The sequence below is a fragment of the Mesoplodon bidens genome, assembly GCF_964165515.1.
Source record: "Mesoplodon bidens genome assembly, chromosome: 19".
NCBI classification, from domain to species: Eukaryota; Metazoa; Chordata; class Mammalia; order Artiodactyla; family Ziphiidae; genus Mesoplodon; species Mesoplodon bidens.
Window position 1 is genome coordinate 12694981 of NC_138179.1, and position 24567 is coordinate 12719547.

At 46.0% G+C, this 24567-nt stretch overlaps 1 protein-coding gene across 3 annotated transcripts in view; it reads right to left on the bottom strand.

The window, feature by feature from the left end:
- Positions 1-140: 140 nt before the first annotated feature.
- Positions 141-24567, bottom strand: part of ADAP2 (ArfGAP with dual PH domains 2) — a 42568-nt gene continuing 18141 nt past the window's right edge. For 2 of the 3 annotated variants that reach the window (XM_081218062.1, XM_081218061.1), the window contains 7 exons: positions 22358-22504; positions 18097-18180; positions 14553-14615; positions 13312-13389; positions 12378-12606; positions 1897-2002; positions 141-823 (listed from right to left, as the gene is read on the bottom strand). In XM_081218062.1, coding sequence (XP_081074188.1) covers positions 1920-2002; positions 12378-12606; positions 13312-13389; positions 14553-14615; positions 18097-18180; positions 22358-22504 — 684 coding nt within the window. In that variant the 3' untranslated portion in view covers positions 141-823; positions 1897-1919. Of the gene's footprint in view, positions 824-1896; positions 2003-8583; positions 11351-12377; positions 12607-13311; positions 13390-14552; positions 14616-18096; positions 18181-22357; positions 22505-24567 lie in introns of those variants that run through there. The other variant, XM_081218063.1, reaches the window with a different exon arrangement.

Here is a 24567-nt window from a genome sequence, read left to right on the forward strand (position 1 = left end):
TACTGCTGCTGACTGAAAGCACATTACCCGATAGATTTCAGGACAAAAATACTAAAGTGTGTTTTCTTTTTTTCCTTATAATTTAATTTTTAAAAATTTTAATTCATTTATTTGTTTACTTATTGTCTGTGTTGGGTCTTCGTTGCTGCGCCTGGGCTTTCTCTAGTTGCAGCGAGTAGGGGCTGCTCTGGGCTTCTCATTGCAGTGGCTTCTCTTGTGGAACACAGGGTTCTAGCTGCGCAGGCTTCAGTAGTTGTGGCACACGGGCTCAATAGTTGTGGCTCTTGGGCTCTAGAGTGCAGGCTTAGTAGTTGTGGCACTCGGGCTTAGTTGCTCCATGGCATGTGGGATCTTCCCGGACCAGGGCTTGAACCCATGTCCCCTGCATTGGCAGGCGGATTCTTAGCCACTGTGCCACCAGGAAAGTCCCAAAGTGTGTTTTCTTCAGGTAACAGGCCTGGCCCTGGTGGGGCTTGCTCTCTTTCTCCTCTCTTATTCCAGTCCCAAGTGCATTACAAATAGAAAATGTAAGAGCTGGAAGAGCAAAGTCCCCAAGAGACAAAGGAACTTACAGGCTTACACAGCAATAACTGAATGGCAGAGAACAGGGCCTGTATCTCCGTGATCTGTTGAAATGAACTAAAAGTCTTGTATTTTATTTTACCCCATATTGCCTGGTGTCAAAGTAGGTACCAGATAATACAAATTTGTGTCTATTTCCAATACTGGAAATGACAGGAAGTAGTCCTTAGCGCTGCTCATCCAAGTTTCCAGCTCTTTCCCCGTCTAGGCACTTGGTAGGATTGGTACTTCTCTGACACTCCTGAAACACATAGAAGTAATACTTCAACTTCACATCAGCTTAAAAAGCTAGTTAAGTCGTTGCATCTTTTTCTGCCAACTGCCTTAACTATAGAGATGAAATCGTAATTTGGTGGCCCCTGCCGGCCCACACTAGGACATGCAATAAAGAAGAGAAATAAACCTGAGATATGTTTAAGTTACTGAGATTTAGTGGGTGCTTGTTTCTTAGCAACTTCCAAGTATACAATACAGTATTGTTAACTACAGTCATCATGTTTTACATTAGCTCCCCAGAATTTATTCATTTTATAACTGGAAGTTTTTACCTTTTGACTAACATCTCCCCATATCCCCTATCCCCAGCCCATGGCTACCACCATTCTACCCTCTATTTCTATGAGCTCAACTTTTTTAGATTCCACACGTAAGTGAGATCATACAGTATTTGTCTTCCTCTGTCTGACTTACTTCCCTTAGCATAATGCCCTCAAGCTCCATCCATGTTGTCACAAAAGGTAGGATTTTCTTCTTCTTTTTCTTTCTTTCTTTTTGGCAGAATAACATTCATATATATATATATATATATATACACACACACACACATACACAAGTATATAGGTCTTCTGCCCATTTTTAAATTGGATTATTTGTGGGAGGTTTTGCTATTGAGTTATATGAGTGATGAACATTACTTAACACTAGAATTAGACAAGGTTCAACAATAAATTCTATTTCTATTTTTTTAATAAATGTTAATGCTGAAAAACCTTGTTCACATATATAAATAGATGACAAAATGCCACACATTTTTTTTTTTTTCGGTACGCGGGCTTCTCACCCTTGTGGCCTCTCCCGTTGCGGAGCACAGGCTCCGGACACGCAGGCTCAGCGGCCATGGCTCACGGGCCCAGCCGCTCCACAGCATGTGGGATCCTCCTGGACCGGGGCACAAACCCGCATCCCCTGCATCGGCAGGCGGACTCTCAACCACTGCGCCACCAGGGAAGCCCTGCCACACATTTTATTGAACACTTTCTGAGATATAGTCAGCCCTCCGTGTCAGCAGGTTCCATATCCATAAATTCAACCTACCTTGCATGGAATGCCATTTCATATCAGGAAGTTGAGCATCCAAGGATTTTGTTATCCACAGGGGTCCTGGAACTCATCCCATGAGGATACTGAGGAATGACTGTATCTATATATGCAAAAAAAAAATAACAGTGATCCATCACCAGAAATTATTTTTAATAATCTCTCAGCTGACAACTTGATTAGATTTTTTGTTGAAAGCAGAGTATTTGAAACCACCTGTGTTGCAAAAGTCATTAGAATTATCCACTTTCTTATTTTCTGGGAGGTAGGCTAAAAAGACTTTACCAAGGTTTATCAAACTGCTATCAATTATACCAGTTACTCTTACTTAGAGGCATTTTGTTTAAGCTGATATACTCAGAAAGGGCTAGGAAAATTAGAATATTGTTCATTTAAATACACCTTTGTTAATTTTTTTCAGAAAGGTACTTTTGTCTTAAGTGCTTGAAATATATTTCCTTCAAAAGTTTGGAGCTGCAAATTTAGCTCATTCAATACATGCAAAATATGGGCGACAGAATCTAACTGGAGATGCCAGTTCTCATAGTCAAACCAGTCAAATCAGACTCATTTTCTCAGAGAATCTGACATCATTGTTAAATTCAAGTAGATGTGTTAATACACGTTCCTGTGATGCTGAGTTCTAATGCTAAGTTAGATGGGAAAGGAGTTTGTGTGCAACTGCCATTAATATATTCTATCAGTGCTCCTTTCTTTGCTTTGCTCTCATTGGATTCCTTAAGGGACAACGCATATTTTGTCAGGGGAAGACAGAAGTCAGTAAACTGCTAACCTAAAATAATTGAACAACCAGTTAAATTTTACCAGGAAAACGGGTTTATTTGGGAGCAGCAAAGAATTGCAGTTCAGGACATGGAACTATGGTGAACCACATGCAAGTCCAGTTAAGCAAAGGACAGGAAGCTCTTTAATAGAGAAGGGGAAGTTGGGAGGGGCTTCTAGAAACAAAAGGTCCTTTGGAGGAAATTGGGAGTTTGAAGTACAGTGGCTTTTTATCGGCTGAGCTATTGCCAGGCAAGGAAAAAATTTTTTCTTCCTCCTGCTGGTGGAAGTAAAGTAGTGTCACTTCCTGCTGGAGATGCAAGGTACTCCTCTTCCTATTAGGATCTGCATTGATGTGGAGTGGTATGTACATGGTAGAGCTTCCCCCTTCCGGCCTCCTGGCTCCAGTTTAGTGAGGTTTCCCTTTATTAATTTTCACAAGACATACATCACCCTTATTTCCACTCTACTTTATATGAACTCAAAACACCCAAATATAAGCCAAAACATATTTTTAATGCCAAACCTTGTCACCAACAAAAATCTTCATTAAACGAAGGAAGTCACAAACCCTGACCTCAATCCCTTGACTTAAAAAAGGCTTCACTGGGGCTTCCCTGGTGGCGCAGTGGTTGAGAGTCCGCCTGCCGATGCAGGGGACACGGGTTCGTGCCCTGGTCCGGGAGGATGCCGCATGCCGCGGAACAGCTGGGCCCGTGAGCCATGGCCGCGGGGCCTGCGCGTCCGGAGCCTGTGCTCCGCAACGGGAGAGGCCACGACAGTGAGAGGCCCGCGTACCGCAAAAAAAAAAAAAAAAAAAAAAAAAAGGCTTCACTGGCACTGTTAAAAGAATGAAAAGCTACAGATTGGAGGAAAATATTTGCAAATCCTATATCTGTCAAAGGACTAGTATCCAGAATCCACAAAGAACTCTCAAAACCCAACAATAAGAAAACAAACCATTCAATATCACATTGTATTGACAAAACTGTTTCATCTTTTGGGGAAAATTGATTTAACTCTTTTAAAGCAAAAGCATATTAGTTTGAAAACTGTGCCTCTCCAAGTGGAATAAATTCATGAACGCTAGTGTAAACTCAGTATTATTTCAAAGGGATAGTGCATAAATTTAAGAGCAACTTCAATATCAATAAAGTGTCCTGCAAATTTTTCTTATAGTATTTTTGGACAATTTACATGTTACTACTGATTATAATTAAAGTGTTCTGCATATTGATTCATGTTAGAAAAGTGTATAAAATTGTTACTACTGATTTGTATTATTAAATGTTTTCATCGCAACATAAATTCTTGTAACTGCTTAGCTAAGTCACAAATTAACCTTTCCTTAGAGTTTCAAAATTAGCTCATTCATATGCAAGTGGGATATCAGTGAGAAAACATAATCACACTGCCTTAGGTCTTTGATTATCGACTATTTTGCAAGGATTTCTTTTTTTTTTTTTTTTTTTTTTTTTTTGCTGTACGCGGGCCTCTCACTGCTGTGGCCTCTCCCGTTGCGGAGCACAGGCTCCGGACACACAGGCTCCGCGGCCATGGCTCGCGGGCCCAGCCGCTCCGCGGCATGTGGGATCTTCCGGGATAGGGGCACGAACCCGTGTCCCCTGCATCGGCAGGCGGACTCTCAACCACTGCGCCACCAGGGAAGCCCAAGGATTTCTTTGGTTTCAAGAAAATCTTGAGTTGAAATTAAGAGTACACTAAATAATTGTAAAACTTGTCCAGAACTCAACCTAAAGCATTGGCAAAGAATATGAGATCACTGAATTGTTTTCCATTTCTTTCAACAGTTCTAGAGACTGGCAGTGATTCATAGCATTTTCATGTACATGCTGAACAATTTAAAAAACTGTATCCATGACAGTTTTCATAGTCTGTTTCAGAGAACTGAACATAAATATTTTTACTTTGTGTCATACAATGGAACAAAATCATAAGAGAATCATCAGTCTCTTATTTTAAAATTTCAATATTTGAATTTTTGACCTAACATAGCTAAAGAACCATCTGTCGCAATAAAAATTAGGTTTTCCATATCTACTTGGAATTCTTCTCTTACAGATGTAAAAGATTCAGAAATATCTACACCATCAGTTTGATTTTTAGGCAGTGGACTGATATTTCCTCAAAAATTTTAAAGTCCTTTGAAACAAAACTTACCCAAATTATTCATTGTTAGTCTTGTATCCCACAACTCACCTAAAACTAAAGAAAAGTGCCTGCATTTTTTCAAATTTTGAATCAGCTGATCTTTGACATTATTAGGGAAAAAAAACATCGTATTCTACAGGTAATTGTTTGGCAGCTTAACTGAAGATACTTCACTTTTTATAGAATTTAGTTTTTAGTCTTTTCCTCATTAAATTTTTTTCCACAACTGAAATAATAAATATCTTTTGCAATGCAATGGTTAAATTAAAATATAAGTTTTACCAAAACAACTAAGTTGTGTTTGAAGAAAAAATATCTTACACTGCTCCAGTTTTTAATTTTATTTTTTACTTTTTTTTTTTTTTTTTTTAATTTTGGCCGCATAGCACAGCTTGCGGGGTCTCAGTTCCCTGACCAGGGACTGAACCTGGGCCATGGCAGTGAAAGTGCAGAATCCTAACCACTAGACACCAGGGAGCTCCCCCAGTTTTTTATTTTAAATTATTTTAAATTAGATAAAATGAAGTAAAATTAAAAATTCATTTCCTTGGTTGTATTAATCACATTTCAATCCTCAATGGCAACGTGTGGCTACTGTTACCATATTAGACAGTACAGCTGTAGGTCATTGATTCTTATGCCTTTCCCTTTAATTAGTGCTTTAGCTGCATTATTTCAATTTTGACATGTATTTTTATTATCATTCAGTTATAAATCTTTCTAATTTCCCATGTGATTTCTTTTTTGATTCATGGTTGTCTATTTCTCCCTTAAATTTTGGCCATTTCAGCTTCACATACCTTGGAGCTGTATTATTAGGCACATACACATCTATGATTGTTGTGTCTTTTGATGAATTACACCTTTTATTGTTATGAAACATCACTCTTTATCTCTGATATTACTCCTTGTCTTGAAAAAATACTTTATCTGATCTCCGTATAGCCTCTCCAGGCTTCTTATTGTTACTGACTGCATGGTATATGTTTTTCCACACTTATAACTTCAATCTATCTATGTCTTTAGATTTAAAATGTCTTTTTAACATCATGCAATTGGGTCATGCTTCCTTATCCACTCTGACAATCTTGCATTTTAATTTAACTGTTTAATCCACTAATATTTAATGCAATTATTGATATGGTAAGGTCTCCCTTTTGTTCTTTATTTTCAGTTTGTCTCATCTATTTCATATTCATTTTGTCTTCCTTTCCTGCCTTCTTCTGGGTTAATCAAATGCTTTTTAAAATTCTGTTTTAGGGCTTCCCTGGTGGCGCAGTGGTTGAGAGTCCGCCTGCCGATGCAGGGGACGCAGGTTCGTGCCCCGGTCTGGGAGGATCCCACACGCCGCGGAGCGGCTGGGCCCGTGAGCCATGGCCGCTGAGCCTGAGCGTCCGGAGCCTGTGCTCCGCAACGGGAGAGGCCACAGCAGTGAGAGGCCTGCGTACCACAAAAAAAGAAAAAAAAAAATTGTTTTAATTTCCTTGTTAGCTTTTTAGCTATACCTCTTTGCATTATATGTTTAGTGGTTGCTTTAAGGATTACAGTATACATCCTTGAATCTTCACAATCTACGTAGACCTAATTTTGTACCACTTCATGTAAAATATAAGAAGCTTGAAAGTGTAGAGTTCCATTTACTCCAGGCCTTCATGCTGTAGTTGTCATATACATTATCTCTACAGATGGTATAAACCATAGCACATGTAACTCTTGCTTTAAATAGGCAGTCTTATATTTACTTATATCTTTATCATTTCTATTACCCTTTATTGCTTCCTAAAGATCAGAGTTTCTGTTTGGTATCATTTTCTTTTACCCCAAAGAACTTTCTTTAGTATTTCTTATACTGCAGTTCTGTCAGAAACGTACAATTATCTTTATCCAGAAATATCTCTTTTTGTTTGCCTTTTGAAGAAAAAATCTGCCATTTGCACTTCTTCGGGGGGGTAAAATATAAACAGTTTACCATTTTAATCATTTTTAAGTGTACAATTCAGTGATATTTTGCCTTTATTCTTTTTCCGAAGTCTTTTTTTGTTTGCTGTCTCTACAGATATATAGATCTACATATCCTTTATTCTTGAAAGATATCTTCTCTAGAGTTCTGATTTTTTTTTTTCTTTTCTTTTAGTGCTTTAAAGAGGTCTTTCCACCTTCTGGCCTCCTTTGTTTCTGTTTTGTTTTTGTTTTGGGGTTTTTTTTTTTTGGCTGCCCCACCCAGCAGGCGGGATCTTAGTTTCCCAACCAGGGATCAAACCTGTGCCCCCTGCAGTGGAAGCTCAGAGTCTTGACCACGAACCACCAGGGAAGTCCATTCATTTTTTTTTTCTTTGTCTCTGGTAAGAAGCAACATTTCCTTGTATGGAATTGTATCATTTTTCTCTGGCTGCTTTCAAAATCTGTTCTTTATCTTTGGTTTTCAGCAGATTGTCAGTAATGTATCTGAATGTAGTTTCCTTTGTATTTATTCTAAATACTTGAAGTTTGCCAAGCTTCTTGAGTCCTACATGTCTTTCACCAAAGTTAATAACATTTCAATCAATATATTTTTGAATATTTTCTTCTGCCCCAATACCTCTCTCTTCTCTCTTTCTGGGACCCCAATAACACGTAAATAAGAGCTTTTGAGGTTTTCTATTTACTTCTTTTTTTTTTTTTTAATTTTTGGCCATGCCACATGGCATGTGGGATCTTAGTTCCCTGACCAGGGATCGAACCCACGTCTCCTACAGCGGAAGCTCAGAGTCCCAATCACTGCACTGCCAGGGAAGTCCTCTCTTTTTACTTCTTCAGTCCTTTACTTCCCCCTGTTTTTCAGAATGGATAATTACCATGGATATATTTTCAAGTTCACTGACTCTCAATCATTTCCAATTTACTGTTGAGCTGAATTTTTTTTCACATATTTTTTAGTTCTAGAATTTCCATTTGGTTCTTTTTTATAGTTTCTATTTCTCCATTGAAATTTCATATCTGTATATTCATTATGATCATATTTTCCTTTCCTTGTTGAGCATAGGTATAATAGCTGCTTTAAAATTCTTGCCTAATTCCAATATCTGGGGCATCTTGGAATCAGTTTCCATTGATTGATTTTTTTCTATTGAGTACAATTCATATTTTCTTGTTTCTTCATATGTCTACTCATTTAGGGTCGCATCCTGATATTATGAATGTCAAACCTCTGGATTCTGTTATGTTCCTCCAGAGAGCAGGCAGATAATAGAATTCAGGGCTCCCCTTCTGTAGCCCTCTTCTCCAAGACTTCCCTGCTGCTAAAGTTGCCCTAAACTCTGTCTTCTATTTTTCAACCAGTAAGACTGCAGGTTTCCATCAGAATTTTAGTGCCCCCTGAGGCACTGACTGGGGCCTGCCATCAGGTGAAAAGCGAAAAAATGAGAAACTCACCCCTGCCATTCCTTGCTTCCTAGTGCCAACTCCTCTCTGCCTGCTTTAGGTTATTTTCCAAGGCCTCCAGATAATTTTTGTTATAATCTGTACAGAGTTTCTAATTGTTATCTGTGGAATGGTTGTTCTGATTATGAGCTACTCCACCATTATTGGAAGCTGACCCCCTCCTGCCCCCAACAGTCTGTGCTCTAGCCATATTCAATTATTTGTAATGTCCAGAACAGGCCATGTTCTCTCTTGTCTCTGGGCCTTTGTACACACTCTGTCTCCCCACCCCACCCCAACCCAAGTACCTTCTACAGGACTCAGCATAGATATTACCTCTTTTGGAGAACTTCATTAGTCAGGACCGATTCAAGTAACAGAAATCTCCTTGTACTAATAAGTCAAAAGGAGGAAGAGGATTTAATGTAAGAGTACAGAAGTATCCTTGGGAAACCCAAAGACAGATTCAGCTAGGCCTCAGAAACCAACCAAAACCAGACATTCCATTTCACTGGGACTTTGTCTCCAACTCTTATGTCTGTTCTCTGCCCTGCTGAGGGGCTCCTAAGAATGCCAATTTGCCTCTTCAAGTAGTTTTGTTATTGCCTGTTTACTTCTCTTTCTTCCTCTCTGGACTATAAGTTCCTTGAAGGTGGAACTATGCCTTTACTGATGTTGTCATTCTCAGAACTTAGCAGAGTACAGTCAACAAAGCTCACGTGTCGTGTTAAAAAAAAAAGGCAGACTAGTAGATCGACCCTTAATATACAACTCAGCAGGTGCTGAAAAACATTTTCAAGGTGCTTTAGGAGCCAGAAGAGGAAGCAACCACGTCTTCATCTGGGCAGTCAGGAAGCCTCAGGAAAGACACCCCGATGACGTTGCTTGTCCTCTGATTGGGGGATCAAAGGAAAATCCCATAAAAAGCAGAGACTGTCTTAAAGACCCTCCCAACCCTCTGGGTCTCCACTGAAATGAAAACACTCAATGTCTTTCTCCACGTCACTCAAAGGGACAAAGAATCACAGAGCAGAGACCTGGGTGATCTATTTCTCTAACATTTCAGCCACTTGAGCTTTCTTTCAGTTCCTCTTTCCCATCTGAGAGCCTTTGAACATTTTCTTCCCTCAGCCTAGAGTGTTTTCCTGGCCCCCTTCCCTTTGACTAACCTCTAAACAATTTAAGGTTTCAACTTCAACGTCACTTTCTGGAGATGAAGGAGTCTCCCCTTCCCCTCAGTTAGGGTGAACCCTATTGCCACACGTCTCACAGCAGCCCCACTTCCCCTTTTGGAACACCGGTCTCATTGTCCTGCCTCATGTACAGGCTGCCTTCCAGCAGACTGAAATCTCTGACAGCGGGGACCACGTCATCTGGTTCCTGCCTGTTCCCAGGGCTTGGCACACAGCCTGGCACCTGGGAGGTGCTCAAAAATACTTGTGGCTTCCATTGAATTTCAGTAGTTAGTGCAACTTCCTCATTTGAAAGAGAAAAACCAAGGCACAGAGAGTGGGGAAGTGAGTTTTCCAGCAGTCTCATTAGTGGCAGGGCCAGACCCGGCATTCGGGCTGGATAGCTCTCTGTCCTGGGGTCCAGCTGAGTTGCCTTCTCAGCTTCCTTCTTTCCTTCCAGAGTGCACGGACGGTCAATGGGGACATTGGTTTTTTTGTCTGTTTGTATTATCTGGGCTTTTTTTTTTTTTAATGTATTTATTTTTGGCTGCACTGGGTCTTCGTTGCTGCCCACGGGCTTTCTCTAATTGTGGCGAGCGGGGGCTACTCTTTTTTGTTGTGCGTGGGCTTCTCATTGCAGTGGCTTCTCTTGTTATGGAGCACAGCCTCTAGGCACGCAGGCTCAGCAGTTGTGGCTCACGGGCTCTAGAGTGTAGGCTCAGGAGTTGTGGCGCATGGGCTGAGTTGCTCTACGGCATGTGGGATCTTCCCAGACCAGGGCTCGAACCTTGTCCCCTGCATTGGCAGGAGGATTCTCAACCACTGCACCACCAGGGAAGCCCTTATCTGGGCTTTTATTTCTTCTAAAATGTGCACAAAGGTAGAACTCTCCCAGGAACATTTTCGATTCATGTAGAAAACCCACTACTTTTGAAGAGTGAGAAGTGGATTAAAAAAAATTTTTTTTCCCAACTTTTAAATTTGAAAACTTTCAAACCTATAGAAAATTTACATGAATTGGACAATAAACATCCAGCTATACTTCATCTAGATTCATCAGTTGCTAACATTTTGCACAGTGGCCCACTTTCTCTCTCTCCCCGTGTATGCACACACACTTCCTGTCTTCCATACATAAATGCACACACACTATATCCATGTATATACTCTATATGTACACATACACATTTTTTGCCGAACCATTTAAGTCAGTTGTAGACATGATTACATTTTACCCCTGAACACCTCAGCACTTATTCCTTAAGATCAGGAGCATTCTCCTACACAAATACAGCATAATCATCACAATGTTACAATATTACTAGCTAATATACATCCATATTCAAATATCCCCAGTTATCTCAATGATTTCCTTTATAACTGTTTTTTTTTAAATCCAGGATCCAATCAAGAATCATGAATTGCATTTTGTCGCTATGTCTCTTCAGTGTTCTCTAATCTAGAACAGTTTCCAGACTACTTGATCTTTCATGATACTGACATTCTTAAAGAGCCCAGCCAGTTGTTTTGCAGAATTTCTCTAATGTGAACTTGTCTGATTGTTTCCTCATGGTTGGATTCAGATTTAACTTTTTGTTGTTGCTGTTCTTGTTTTCAGCAAGCATGCCACTTGTGTGATGCTGTGGGTGCCTTTCCATTGTAATGCCTTCATTTCAGATGTCCTGGGCCCTGAGGACATTTACCAGATCCTCAGACCCCCAGAGCTAGGTAGCGGGGAAGCCCAGAGAGCCGGCAGATAAAGGCCAAAGCTTTGGTCTTGGCAGAGTTCACAGCCTGTGATAGCTGCCGACTGTGGGGCACTCCTGAGGGGCCCCCAAGGCCAAGGTGAAAACCTCTCCTTCCCACCAGGTGCACTGGCTGGCCAGTGGGTCACCTGCTGCTGTAGCCACTCTCTGTTGATGCAGCTGCAAGGGGAACAAGAAGAGGGCTGGGGGGCGTGGCCATGCCAATGCAGTCCCACTGGAGGGCAGGGACAGCAGGGGGACAGGGGGACAATGATAGAGGGAACCGGAATAAAACACAGACTGAAAAGGTGACAGACAGAGGGGACGCACACACCAGAGAAGGAGAGAAAAGCAGAGAGTCAGACACAGAGAAAAACAGAGACTCGGACACACAGGCCCCCAGAGGAAAAAAGCACCAGCTGCCTCACTAACAACTTCCGAGCCCATTTCTGAGGCTCTCTGGCTTTGGGATTTTGGAAAGGGTAGCAAGTTTGTGTTTATCCTGGTCAGACTCAACGGGCACAAGGGTTTCTCCAAAGGGGCTGTGTGGGGTCCCTTGCTCAGACTGTACTTTTGCAAACAAAGAACTTCTCCTTGGTGTCCCAGAAGCCAGGCCCTGGGCCAGAAGTTTCCTGCTCTGGCTCAGAATGTCTCCCCTCCTTTCACGGGGCTGTCTGCAGATGGGGAAGCCTGCTTGTGACACATCTGGGGTGAAGAGGAAGAGCAGGAGAGGGGCAGACACATGAAAGGACCCAGAAAAAAGAAGAGCCCTAAAAATAGCCTTCCCTCTATGAGTGGGGAGTAGTCCAAAATCCCAGGAGCTGCCCAGCGCTGTGACCTTAATAACAGGCCAGAGTTTTCTCATGAGAAAAGGGACTCAGGGGCAGAGGGTGGAGGGACAGAGAGGCTGCTAGGCTCCTGGACTGAGCAGGGCAGAAAAGCGGATCTAAGTGACAGCTCTGCCAGAGTGAAACTCCTCCAGACGTGGCTAGGGAAAGGCTCCCGGTTGAGGAACTAAGCGTGGACAGAGAGGGTTTCCTGGCAATAATGTGCACTGTCTGAACTTTTCTTTGGCAGGAAGAGAAGAAAATGGGAAGAGGGCAGTCGGGAGCCATGACCCCAGTTTCAGGGCTCCCAGCTGAACCCAAGTGAAGAAGCCCCTTTCTGCCTGCGGCCCTCAGCCAAAGGAACAAGCCGTGCATCTTACTGAGGAGGTTGAGGGGTGTCAAGGGGCGGGAGAGGACATCCCGAAAACTCTCCATCCATTCGCGCTGCTCCTTCTCGCTGGGGCAGGTGAAGATGAATCTCCGCTGCGGGGTGACGATGGTGATGCCGGCTTTCCAGCGATTCCCTCGGATGCCCTTAGGCAGGTCTTCATACACCTGGTACCCCTGCTCATCGCTCCCGAGAAATACCTGGCCCTGCTCAAAGGCGTCCTGAAAATAGAAGACACAGGTCGTCAGAGGCCACACCTGGGGCTGAGGGCCACCTGCAGGCCTGATAGCCCCCCAGGTCCATTTTAGTAAGAGGTGTGTGTGTTGGGTGGGGCTTCTGCTGGGGATTTTGGCTAGATGGGACCCAGAATTTAAAAGGCTCAAACCATAAAAGACATCACATACGGCATCTGTTTAAATGATACTTAATATTTACAGAGAGTTAACTCTGCACCATGAATTCAAGTACTTTACATGTAGTAACTCATGTGATAATCCTCACGGCAACCTCTGAGGAAGGCCGTGTTATGAAGCCTATTTTCTGGGGGAGGAAACTGAGGCACAGAATGCTGCCCAGACCGCACCCCTAAAGGTGGCAGGGCTGGAACCGGAGCCCAGACAGCCGAGTTCTAGAGCCCTCACTCCCAACTGCTACGCTCCACGGCCTCCGGTTGGAAGAGAGTCCAGGCGGGAAACATCTGTCTTAGCTACTGATACATCGGCAGCACTTTGGACACACATAAAGGACTTCCTGAAGGTGAGGGGGAACACAGCTTCATGCACAAGACTGACTTCGAGACAAGTGACGATGGAGGTGTGCCTCTGGCTGGGTTTCTCCAGCCCTGTCGCTTCCCCATGGTCCCCGACCAGCACTGACCCCACCTCCGCCTGAGGGTGCACAGCGGCAGGGCCGGCAGTGGCTCTTACCAGCGGGTTCTTGTAATAGAGCAGCCTCCGCTCCTGGGGATCCAGGGCAAACCACCTTTTCTTGAAAGGCTCTCTCTGCTGCAAAAGAGGAAACCTCGTACCAGGCTCTGCCAGGCAGCGGCGGGGGGTGGGGGGAAGAGGTCAGAGGGCCAGCCCGGGCCAGGCCGAGGGAGCCGGAGGGTCCCAGCCCCGCAGTCGCACACCCCAGCGCCCCTCCCCAGGCCTAGAGCTCTGCAGGCTCCGCCCCCTGCCCCATCCCACCCCCTCCCCCAGCCCCAGCTTCGCCTTGCTGCCTCCAGGTGCTGCCTGCGTGGGTTGGCAGAAGCATTTTCCCCCTTTCTCAGGCTGTGGACAAGAAGTCTCAGAAAAAGGAAGCTGGGGAATCAGAAGTGGCTACTGCTCAGCGCTTCTGAAAGTGCTGGCCTTGGCCGAATTCTATCCTAGGTCAGGGGAAGGAAAGCCCCTGGCCAGAACCAGGGGGAGGGCCGTGCCACCAGCTGGTGAAGGAAGAGAACCTGCAACTCTTTTACAAGTTTTCCAGCTGCCTGAGGCTTCCTTTACCCTGACTGCCTAACACCTTTCACTGTCATCTTAACAAGCATCCTTAAAAACAAAACAAAACAAAACAAAAAATGCACTGTAATACTGTCGCTTTGGGATTCTTTTTTAGGGAGCTCCTCTACCTTTCCCTTCCTCTTCCCTTTCCCTCCTCCCTTCCCTGCTTCCACCCATCACAACCCCCCACCATCTCCATCTTCTGACTTTGAGCCTCACCCCACCAGCATGAAGCTGGGCACCCAAGCATGGGTATATATAGGTGTGTTCTCTCAGACTGATCACTAGTCACTGCGTCACTTGAACGGTCCTGGTAGGGCCCCAGCACAGAACCCACAAGGGTTCTGGAAAGTCAAAAGCTGTCCCCCAAGGAGTCCCTTTTCAGCTATGCTTTCCCAAGAGGAGGATCAGTTAGATGGTGTTAAGAGGACGGAAGCTAATGGTGATGTTGATAAAGCGGGAGGATGCCCAATTACAGGGAGAAGCAACTGCAGCGATGCTGGACCACACTGCAGCCGCCCCGTCTCCACTTGGTCCTCCACCCCCGGAACTCACAAACATCCATTTACTTCCCCCTTCCTCCCTCCTCTCGGCCCCTGGTTCCCCATTTTCCCACCTCCCCAATTCTGCCCTACTGCCCACTGGGACAGGGGCCATGAAAGTCTCCCCGGGAGTGGAGGATATACCTTTGGACCGGTCTTTTCCATGAAGCCTTGCTTGAGGTAGTTCCTGGTGATGAGGGGCACGAGCTGGGGGAAGAAAGACACACACTGACACCCGTGCCTCACACCCAGGAGCCCGAGGCTCCCCACTGAACTTGGCTCCCCCCAAAAAGGGGAAGTTTGGAATGGGGAAGGATGTGTATGCATGGTTCAGGGGGTTATATTTGGTATGGATGCAACATTAACATTTCAACAGAGCCAGACAACAGCACCCCAGATGTCTGCAGAGCTTACCAGCACAGCCAAGTCTTGGTTTCAAGACTTAGTTTAAGGATTCCTTCAGCAACTCCAGGAGGAGGACACAGGCAAGGCTCTGAGGAGACCCTCCTGGTGTCAGGTGGGCATATTCTGAGGATCTACTGTGTGTCAGGCTCTGTGTAATTCTCAACCACACTGTGAGGTGGATGTTACCATCTTCGTTGTTTATATGAACAAACCAGGCCTCAGAGAAGTGGTTGTGGATTTTCTCAAAGACACGTCATTGGTAGGATGAAGAGCTTTTTCACATCTAGAGGCGATGGACACCATACAGACACCAGTGGTACCCCTACCACTACTCTATGATGCTAAAGTGTAAACATGGCAGAACCCTCTGATCAGGCCCTTGGCCAAGACCTGGTCATTGGTGGGCATTCTGACCCAGGGCCATAGGAGGTGATGGCAGGGTGGGCAAGTAGAGAAAGCTCTGGACTAGGAGTCAAGAGACCTGAGTTCTAGCTCCAGGTCTGACCTCAACCAGCTGTGTTACCTTGGTAAGACCTTATGCCTCTCTGGGCCTATTTCCCACTACGTAATAAGGATACTGGCCTATGTGATCTGCAGGATCCCTTCCAACTTGCCATCCTATGCTCAGAGAAGCTTCCAGGGATTGATGCTGGTCTCCTATGCTGCAGGGCGTCAAACTGGCACGTCTAGAGTTTCAAGTGACAGCCCAGGTTTCTGAGAACACAGGGGTTCTCCAGAGCCTGAGCCCAGGGCAGGGACGAAGGGGACATGACATCTGGGAATAGGAATGGGAAGTCTGAAAGGGAGAAAGTCGTGAGCTCGAAACGAAAATATCAAGGACAACACTCCCGTTACCCTAAAACGCATTCTGTAGGCTTTAATTCCTTCATTCGGAGAGAAGACAAGTCCTGACAGCTCAGTCGTCTGAACTGGAGCCAGAGCAGTGGGAGTCTAGGCCTTGGGAAGCCAATGGAAGAAGAAGGAAAAGCACGTGGATGGGGTTCCACTCACTGTACCTTAGACACCTGGCTCACTGGACTGACGGCAGCCCTGGAGGCAGAGATTGTCCTCATGGTGACAGATGAGTAAACTGGGGCTCAGAGAGGTGAGGGGACTCATGCGTTTTCTTATCACAGGACCACAACCCCATTTGGGCTCCCCAGGTTTCTGGCATCTGGATCCCTGAGCTTGAGCCAGGCCTGGGTGGTTGCCCAGAACCTCACGTCATACGTAGACAAGGGGGGAAGAAAGATGGGGAGAGAGGTGGGCGGGGAGGAAACTGGGAGTGGATAGGGGGTAACGATGGTGGATGAGGAAGGCAAGAGGGCATTGAGGATGTTGGCCAAAGACCAGTCTCCTCCGCAGGGTCAGCAGAGCTGGAGAGCTGTGGCCCAGGCAAATGGGGCTGGGCATCTGCACTTTGTCCTCCATCCTCTCCAGCCATCAGTCAGCACCCCCAGCGCCCTGCCCACGGAAGCAGGCAGTCACCAGCTCCGGGTGCTGACTCTGCAGACCGGGAGGGCCCTGAGCCGGGTCTGGCTGGAACTGCTCCTAGAGAATTGCCATCTCAGTGCATCACTGGGTCTGGAATGGACCCCTGTTCCAGACAATTTCCTCCCTGCAAACTTGGGCATTAAGGAACACTTAGGCTTTCAAAGGAAGGTCTAACAGTTGGGATTACAAAAGTCCCAAGGGCTTCCCTGGTGGCGCAGTGGTTGGGAGTCCGCCTGCCAATGCGGGGGGCGTGGGTTCGTGCCCCGGTCTGGGAGGATCCCGCGTGCCGCGGGGCGGCTGGGCCCGTGAGCCATGGCCGATGGGCCTGCGCTTCCGGAGCCTGTGTTCCGCAACGGGAGGGGCCGCAGCGGTGGGAGGCCCAAGTACCACAAAAAAAAAAAAAGAAAGTCCCAAGACTGGGAGTTCCCAGGTGGTCCAGTGGTAGAGAATTTGCCTGCCAATGCAGGGAACCTGGGTTCGATCCCTGGTGGGGGAACTAAGATCCCACATGCTGCAAGGCAGCTAAGCCCGCAGGCCACAACTACTGAGCTCGTGCGCCTCAACGAGAGAGCCCATGTGCTGCAAACTACAGAGCCCATGCGCCCTGGAACCCATGCGCCACAACTAGAGAGAAAACCCGCACACCGCAACTAGAAAGAAGCCTGTGCGCCACAAAAAAGAGCCCACGCACTGCACCGAAAAGATCCCTCATGCCTCATCGAAGATCCCGAGTGCTGCATGCAACGAAGACCCGACACAGCAAAAAAAAAAAAAAAAAAAAAGAAAAGAAAGAAAGAAAATAAATAAATAAATTAAATAAATAAATATTAAAAGGAAAAAGAAAGTCCCAGGACTAACATGGTCTCTCCACCCCTATCTCTTACAAAATCCTCCTAGAGCAGGCCTAAGACAAGGACCAGAGTACAGCACCTCAGGGTTGGAAGGACCCTGAAGATGACCCAGACCAAGCACCATCTTACAGATGTGGGAACAGATGCACAGAGAGGTGACTCAACCCGCAGTGGTCACACAAAAAGTTAGCAGCAGAACATCCACAAGAGCCTAGGCCTCCTGGCTCAGGGCAGCATCCTCCAGCCCACTATACAGCTTCCCCAACCAAGCCTGAGAGATGTAGATGGATGCTCCAGACGTCTGAGGACAATCAAATGAAGTTCTCAGGCTCCCCATTACCTAGGCCATGAAAGGCAGACTGTTCCTGTTAGAATGATAATGGAAAAGATCCCACTACCTTCCTTATACCAGAATATGAAAGGGTAAAGGGGGGAATGTTTGAATGTGAAGAACACCTTTGGTTATGCACTTGACCTTCCTGGGACTCAGTTTCTCATCAGTGAAATGGGAATAATCACACTCACCTAACTGCTGGTTGCAAGGGATTACTAGATAAAAGGGATTACAAGATAAAATGGGCTCAAAAGCACTTTATAAGCAGTATGTGAGGGACCATTCGTGCATTTTAGTGGGAGAAGGGGTGAGAAAGAGATGCTCAAATCCTGAGCCCCTTGACACTGTGGGTGGTAGCCATGCATCCTGAAGGGGAGAGCCTGACCCACTTTTTGGAGGCTGCCTTGCCAGGCATGAGGCCATAACCCCCAGACTCCCCAGGAGAAAGCTTTTGGTTTCCCACTGAGGTCCCCAACCCCAAATCTCAAGGTCTTTCCTGAAAACAAACTGAGGCTGGCCTCTGAGTGTCTTCGAGGTCAGCAGACAAGAAGCAAAGGAGATGGCAGAGAGGAGATGTGGAAGTTGGGGTCCACATTTAGCTCACCTCAGGCTCCGGGTGCTCAGGAAAGGCCATTTTTAGGTATTGGAAACGGGCTGCACGGAGGGCATTGAACCAGTCCACTATCTCCTGCAGAGAAAAATACAAAGGACAGATGGACAGCCAGTGAGACAGAGTGGTGGGGGAGCTGAGGCTGGATGCAAGAAGCCAGCTGGATCTTCGAGTCTGGGCACAGGCACGCACCCCCAGTCCCACTCAGGGACCTGTGGGCTGGTCACAGGCATCTGGGAGGACAGTGCCAGAGCCCAGGGGCATCACCTGAGCAAGTGGGAAGCCACTGACAGGGAGATCCCCAGAGCCCTGGGAAAGGACCAAGGCGAACCACATAGGAGTCATGCAGTGGCCTCGGACAGTGCTTGGCTCTTTCTAATGTGTGTATGAATCACCTGAGGATCTCATTAAAATGCAGATTTGGATTCAGTGGGTTTGGGGTGGGGCCTGAGATTCTGCATTCCTAACGAGCTCTCAGGTGATGGGACGCTGGTCATTGGGACACACTTGGAGAAGCAAGGGTCCTCAGATGTCAAAGACGAGCTTTCAGGTGGGGGCAGGTGCACCTGGGGATGCTCCTTCACTGCGGGTGCTCATCACCTGGAGTGCAACTTAGGCTAAAGCTGGCTTGGACCTTCTGTGTCCCTCTGGGAGAACGCCGCTCTCGGCAGTGTCCACCATCGTCTCTCACGTTATCTGCCTCTGCCCTGCCACTCTCCTTCCAGGCCTCCTTAGGGGCAGCCAGAGTGACTTTCGAATTGCAAGTCTAACTGAGTCTAGCTTAGAGTCCTCTCCACTGCCCTCAGGGAGACAGTCTACGTTCTTTGCCCTCTGCGCTCCTTCCATACAAAACCATTGCAATCCCTCCCCCCACCCTAACACATGCTATTGCCTTTGCCTGAAACACTCTGCCCCACCCAACTCTCTGCCCTCACTCCCAACACACCTTTCACCGAGAACATTCTATTCATCCTGAGGGTGAGTTCAGACGTTGTAATAGATTTCTGCTCCACCCAAGCCCTGATTCTATGAGAACTGCCCCACCCATTCTCAGCCACACACCACCCACCCACAGTTGCAGCCACGCTTGCTGCTAGGACCACAGCAACTGGACAAATGCAGAGGCTGGACAGGGCTTATCAGATTCTTTCTCCCAGGAATTTGGAATTGGGGAGCTAGCTGAAAGACTTGTTCAAATAGCTGCTGTGCTGCACTTAGATGTAATATGGTGATTGAGAAATTCATTTGAATTTGGTTTCAAAGGTATGAAACATCATTACCCTTTCTCTCTTGCAGGTCAAACTTGCTGGCCCCCGTATTCCTGAGTTCGGAGTTCTCCCGTCCTGGGTGTTAAGAAACTTCTAGAGGCTCAGGCACTAAGGGAATGGGACCATCCCATGAAAGACCCACCTAGGCCTCCATTTTGGAAGGGCTCTTTGGTCACAAACTAGTGGCTCCCGGGCAAAAGCCTGCATACAGGTTTGTTTGGCTCCTGAAGTTTTGTCTGTTTCAGTCCTCTATACAGGTTTTCCTGTTTGCCACAGCCTTAAGGCTGTCCACTTTACTTTTCAATTGCCCACCTGGCTCCTGTGGGCATGAGTTTGAGCATCCCCCCCCCATTTATGCCCATCTAAGGGAGAAGCTGGGGCATCAAGGGAAAGAGGAGACCGGCCAGAACCAGGTTGCCGGTTGCTCTACAACTGGGTCAGTGGTAGGGAGCCAAGTACCGTAACTGTCTGACACCTTGGGCACTGCAGCAAAAGTCCTCGTAGCAGTCGCGCGGGTGGAGGGGTAGCCACTGGTATCCAGCCAGTCTGGACATGGGACTACAGCAGTGAGCCCAATGTGGACTGAAAACCAGGGATCTCCTCCATGTCTCCCACACTGCATAAGTCCCAAGATTCTGGTAAAGCCAAGGGAGGGAGCCGAGAAAGATGACTGATAATAGATTTCTTGGCAATTTGGGGAATGAGATTGTTGAATTTAGAGAAACAAACAAGTGAGACATTACTCGCACTCCTGGTTTTATAGAACAATGTGTTCCTGTTAGAGTGTATTCTCTCTCTCTCTCTCTCTCTCTCTCTCTTAAACACACACACACAGGGCTTCCCTGGTGGCGCAGTGGTTGAGAGTCTGCCTGCCAATGAAGGGGACATGGGTTCGAGCCCTGGTCCGGGAGGATCCCACATGCTGTGGAGCAACAAAGCCCCTGCGCCACAATTACTGAGCCTGTGCTCTAGAGCCCGCGAGCCACAACTACTGAAGCCTGCGCACCTAGAGCCTGTACTCCACAACAAGAGAAGCCACCACAATGAGAAGCCTGCGCACCACAACGAATAGTAGCCCTCACTTGTGGCAACTAGAGGAAGCCCGCATGCAGCAACAAAGACCCAATGCAGCCAAAAATAAAATAAATACAATAAATAAATTTATTAAAACACACACACACACACCACAGCTCCTGATTCTAATCTCTCAGGAGGCCAAGCCATACTACTGGCCCTTGAAATAAACACTCCTGTATCTTTCCTATTCATGTCCTGTTTAAGCTGGTTTGAGTGTTCTCCTTTTCAGCATATTCACACAATTCTTAAATAGATGCTCCTCCCTCTGGAAAGCCTTTTTTGACTGCCCCCTTCCAGCCCACCCACCCCCCAGACTAGGCTACTTATATGTCTCCTGTGTGTCCCTAGCACGGCCTCCAGCCCATCCTCACACAGCATCGTCAGTGCCTATTTCCCCATCTGCCTCCCTCCCGAGACTCTGAGATCCCAGAACCCCACTCATGGCGCTGCCCCGTTCACTACACACCCCAGTGCTGCGTGCATTGCCGGGAGGAGCGCGATAAGGATTTACCGAAAGAGTGAATTCATGAATGCATAAATGACACAGATGTGAAATGAGGCACGAGAGTTTGTCTTCTTCTGCAGCTGCCATAATCATGAACAAATTACAGTAGCAACTAATGTTTACAGTGCACTTCCCCGTAATGAGATGCTTTCATGTTCATGGTTCTTGGTCACTCAACTCTCAAAACCCCTCTGGGAGGTGGACGTTATCAACCATAAACAAGCAGACTTCGGAAGGGAAGGAACCTGCCCTAGTGACACAGCTGGGAGTGGAAGAACCAGGGTCCCAGCTTCTGACTCCAAACCCAGCTCTTCAGACCACACCAGGAAGTCAGCCCAGAATGTGGAGGGAGCATGAAGCCTGCTGGGAGGGTGATCCATGGCCACCATCCCAGCGTTAGGGCCTTATGGGAAGATCGAGTCCCTGTATCTGGTTCCTGGTACCTGCTGCCAAGGGTCCTTCCTCCAGAAGAGGCACTTGGGGAGGTGAAATGGGTGCAGGGCTCAGGAACCATTGGCTACGTGACTTTGAGCAAATTATTTAACATGCCCATGCCTCTGTAACACGGGGATAAAACATTTCCAGGGTTGATCTGAAGATTAAGAAATGATGTATAGTGACCGCCAAGAAGAGCACCTGGCACAGAATTGAAAAAGAAACTCACAAAATGTCAGCCCCCACCTTTGCCCCTCCTCACCTCGACTTAGCATCTCTGACCCTTGCCCGGTCACATGACCCTGCTCATTTGGACCCAGCTTATTCTCTTGAACCTGTACTATTGGCCTGCTCTTCTCTGATGGAGTTGATTTCCTGGACCTTTAAGTGGTGCTTTCCCCAAACTTCAGTGTGCATAAGGATCACCTGGGGATCCTGTTAAACTGTAGCTTCTAATTCAGTAGGTCTGGGGTGGGCCCGAGACTCTAGTTCTAAGAAGCTCGCAGGTGATGGCTAATGCTGTTGGTGTCGGACCAAACGCTGAGAAGCAAGGCCGTGGAGTGCGCCGCTGCCCAAGCTTTGATCCATTCCTCCTCCCATATTTGGAATCTCCGGCCCCACCTGATTTGCCATCCCTGGGCATAGTCCCTTCTGCTAAGTGGATGCCCCTTGATGGCTGTGCATCATCCAGACACACCCCTGGTACCCACCAGGTTGCTCTCCCTGATCTCGCTCTGCTTTACTTGTACCTCTGTCTCCAACTAGAGAGTGACAATAGGAAATTCCCTGGCATTCCAGTGGTTAGGACTCGGTGCTTTCACTGCTGTGGGCCCTGGTTGAGGAACTAAGATCCCACAAGCCACGTGGTGTGGCCAAAAAAAAAAAAAAGTGACAATAGGTTAAGGTGAACAGCTGCAGCAGATCTCAGGAGGCTGCTGCGCAAGGGGGTCAGCGAGCTGGAGGCTCTCACCTTCCCACTCTCGTGATACACAAACAGGTTCCTGACGTGGCCCTCCTTTCGGTAGGTGATCTGCAGCCCATGGGGGTTCCCTATCTTCTCTGTCTGGAAGGTGGCATTCAAGTCCTTGATGCTGATGACAGCTTTGGGCTCTTTACCCTAAAAGAGAGGAAGCAGATACTTAAGATGCTGACAGTCAGCAGGGTGACTTCTCATCACGTTCACCAGGGAGACTTAATTGCAAACAGATGACCCGTATGGAACTCTGCATGCGTTTTAAATGTTCTTGCTCTCATAGCAAGATGTACAGATATTCTACCGCTGACCTGTATTCAGCCATCCCACTTTTCCTGCTTAATCAGATTGGCCTCTCTGAGCTGAAAGGGGGCTTGGAAAGACCTTAACTTAGAACTTTTCAAAATTTTTAGCCACAGAACTTTTTCTGAAATGAATCAACAGGAATTCTCTGGAGGTCCAGTGGTTAAGACTTGGTGCTCCCACTGCAAGGGGCACAGGTTTGATCCCTGGTTGGGGAACTAAGATCCCGCATGCCATGTAGCCAAAAAAAAAAAAAAAAAAAAGAATTTGAAACAAATATCCATGGAAGGCAAACAAATAAAATAGATAAAACAAACAGATAAAAGCAGGTGTGGGGGCCTCAGGGCACGCCCTCCCACCCTCCACTCTGTTCTCAGGGTCTGAACACAATTCAAGCACTCACTGATGCTAAGAAGGCAAAGGGAAAACAAGTGCTTCCTTTCATAACTGATAAGAGAGAAAAATGATACCAACACTCTAGTCCCATAATAACTGTTACCCACATGCAGCTATTAAAATTAAAACTAAATAAAATTAAGACTTTAGTTCCTTAGTCACACGTAGTCCCATTTCAAGTGCTCAGTGGCCACCTGTGGCTAGTGGCTAGGGTACTGGACAGGTGCAAACATGGAAAATTTCCATCACTGAAGGAAGTTCTAGTGGACAGTCTTCTCTAGAGGGAAATTTGGTCATATTTACTAAAATGTTGAGTGTTTTGCTTTGACCCACAATTTCACATCTAAGAATCTATCCGAGGAAGTAATTGCATTACTATGCAAACATGTATGTCAAAAGATGTTTACTGCCATGTTGCTTATAACAGTAAAAAAAAAAAGAAGAAGAAATTATTGAAATGTCCATCAATGATAATGGGTTAAATAAATAAATCATGGCATATCCACACAATAAAATATCACAGAATTTTTTAAAGGAAAATTTAAATCAATATTACTAATATGAAACAATGTCCATGATATCCATGCATGAGAAATACCAAGTCCCAGAACTGGATGTATAGTAGGAACCTATTAATGCAAAAATTATATACACATATATATGCATATAGTATATATATAATGTACATAAACTATATGTATATACTATATGTTTATTTGCACATACATAAGAAGTATGGACAGATTTACACCAACACTCTTCACAATGGTTTTCTTGAAAGAGTAATGGACGACTTTCCTTTTAAAATATTTACTATGAAAAATACTAAAAATACAAAAAAAGTGTATTTAATTTTGTCAATATTGTTCCCAAAGAGGAAATTTGTTTAAAAAATACGACATTACTAATAAAGCCAAAATCTCTTTAATTACTACTTACCCTGTCCCTTTCCCCTCCTCCACTCCCCACAGTCAATCACTGTCATGAGTTTGATGTTCATCTTTCTAGTTCACTTTTTACACTTTTATACACACATACACATACCCATGAACAATACATAGTGTTGTTTTATGTGGCTTTAATTTACATAAATGGCATCACATTACATGGATCATTCTACAACTTGCTTTTTTTTTTTTTTTTTTGGCAGTACGCGGGCCTCTCACTGTTGTGGCCTCTCCCGTTGCGGGGCACAGGCTCCGGACGTGCAGGCTCAATGGCCATGGCTCAAGGGCCCAGCCGCTCCGCGGCACGTGGGATCTTCCCAGACCGGGGCACGAACCCGTGTCCCCTGCATCGGCAGGCAGACTCTCAACCACTGCGCCACCAGGGAAGCCCTCTACAACTTGCTTTTGTCACTCAACATTTTATCTCTGTCCATGTTGAGATATACCAATCTTCTTGGCTCTTGTAAATGACTACACCAAAAGTTATCAATCTATGTTCCTGTTGACAGATACTGAGATTGTTTCTGATTTTTTGCTGCTGTCCGCTTGTATCCCTGGTAT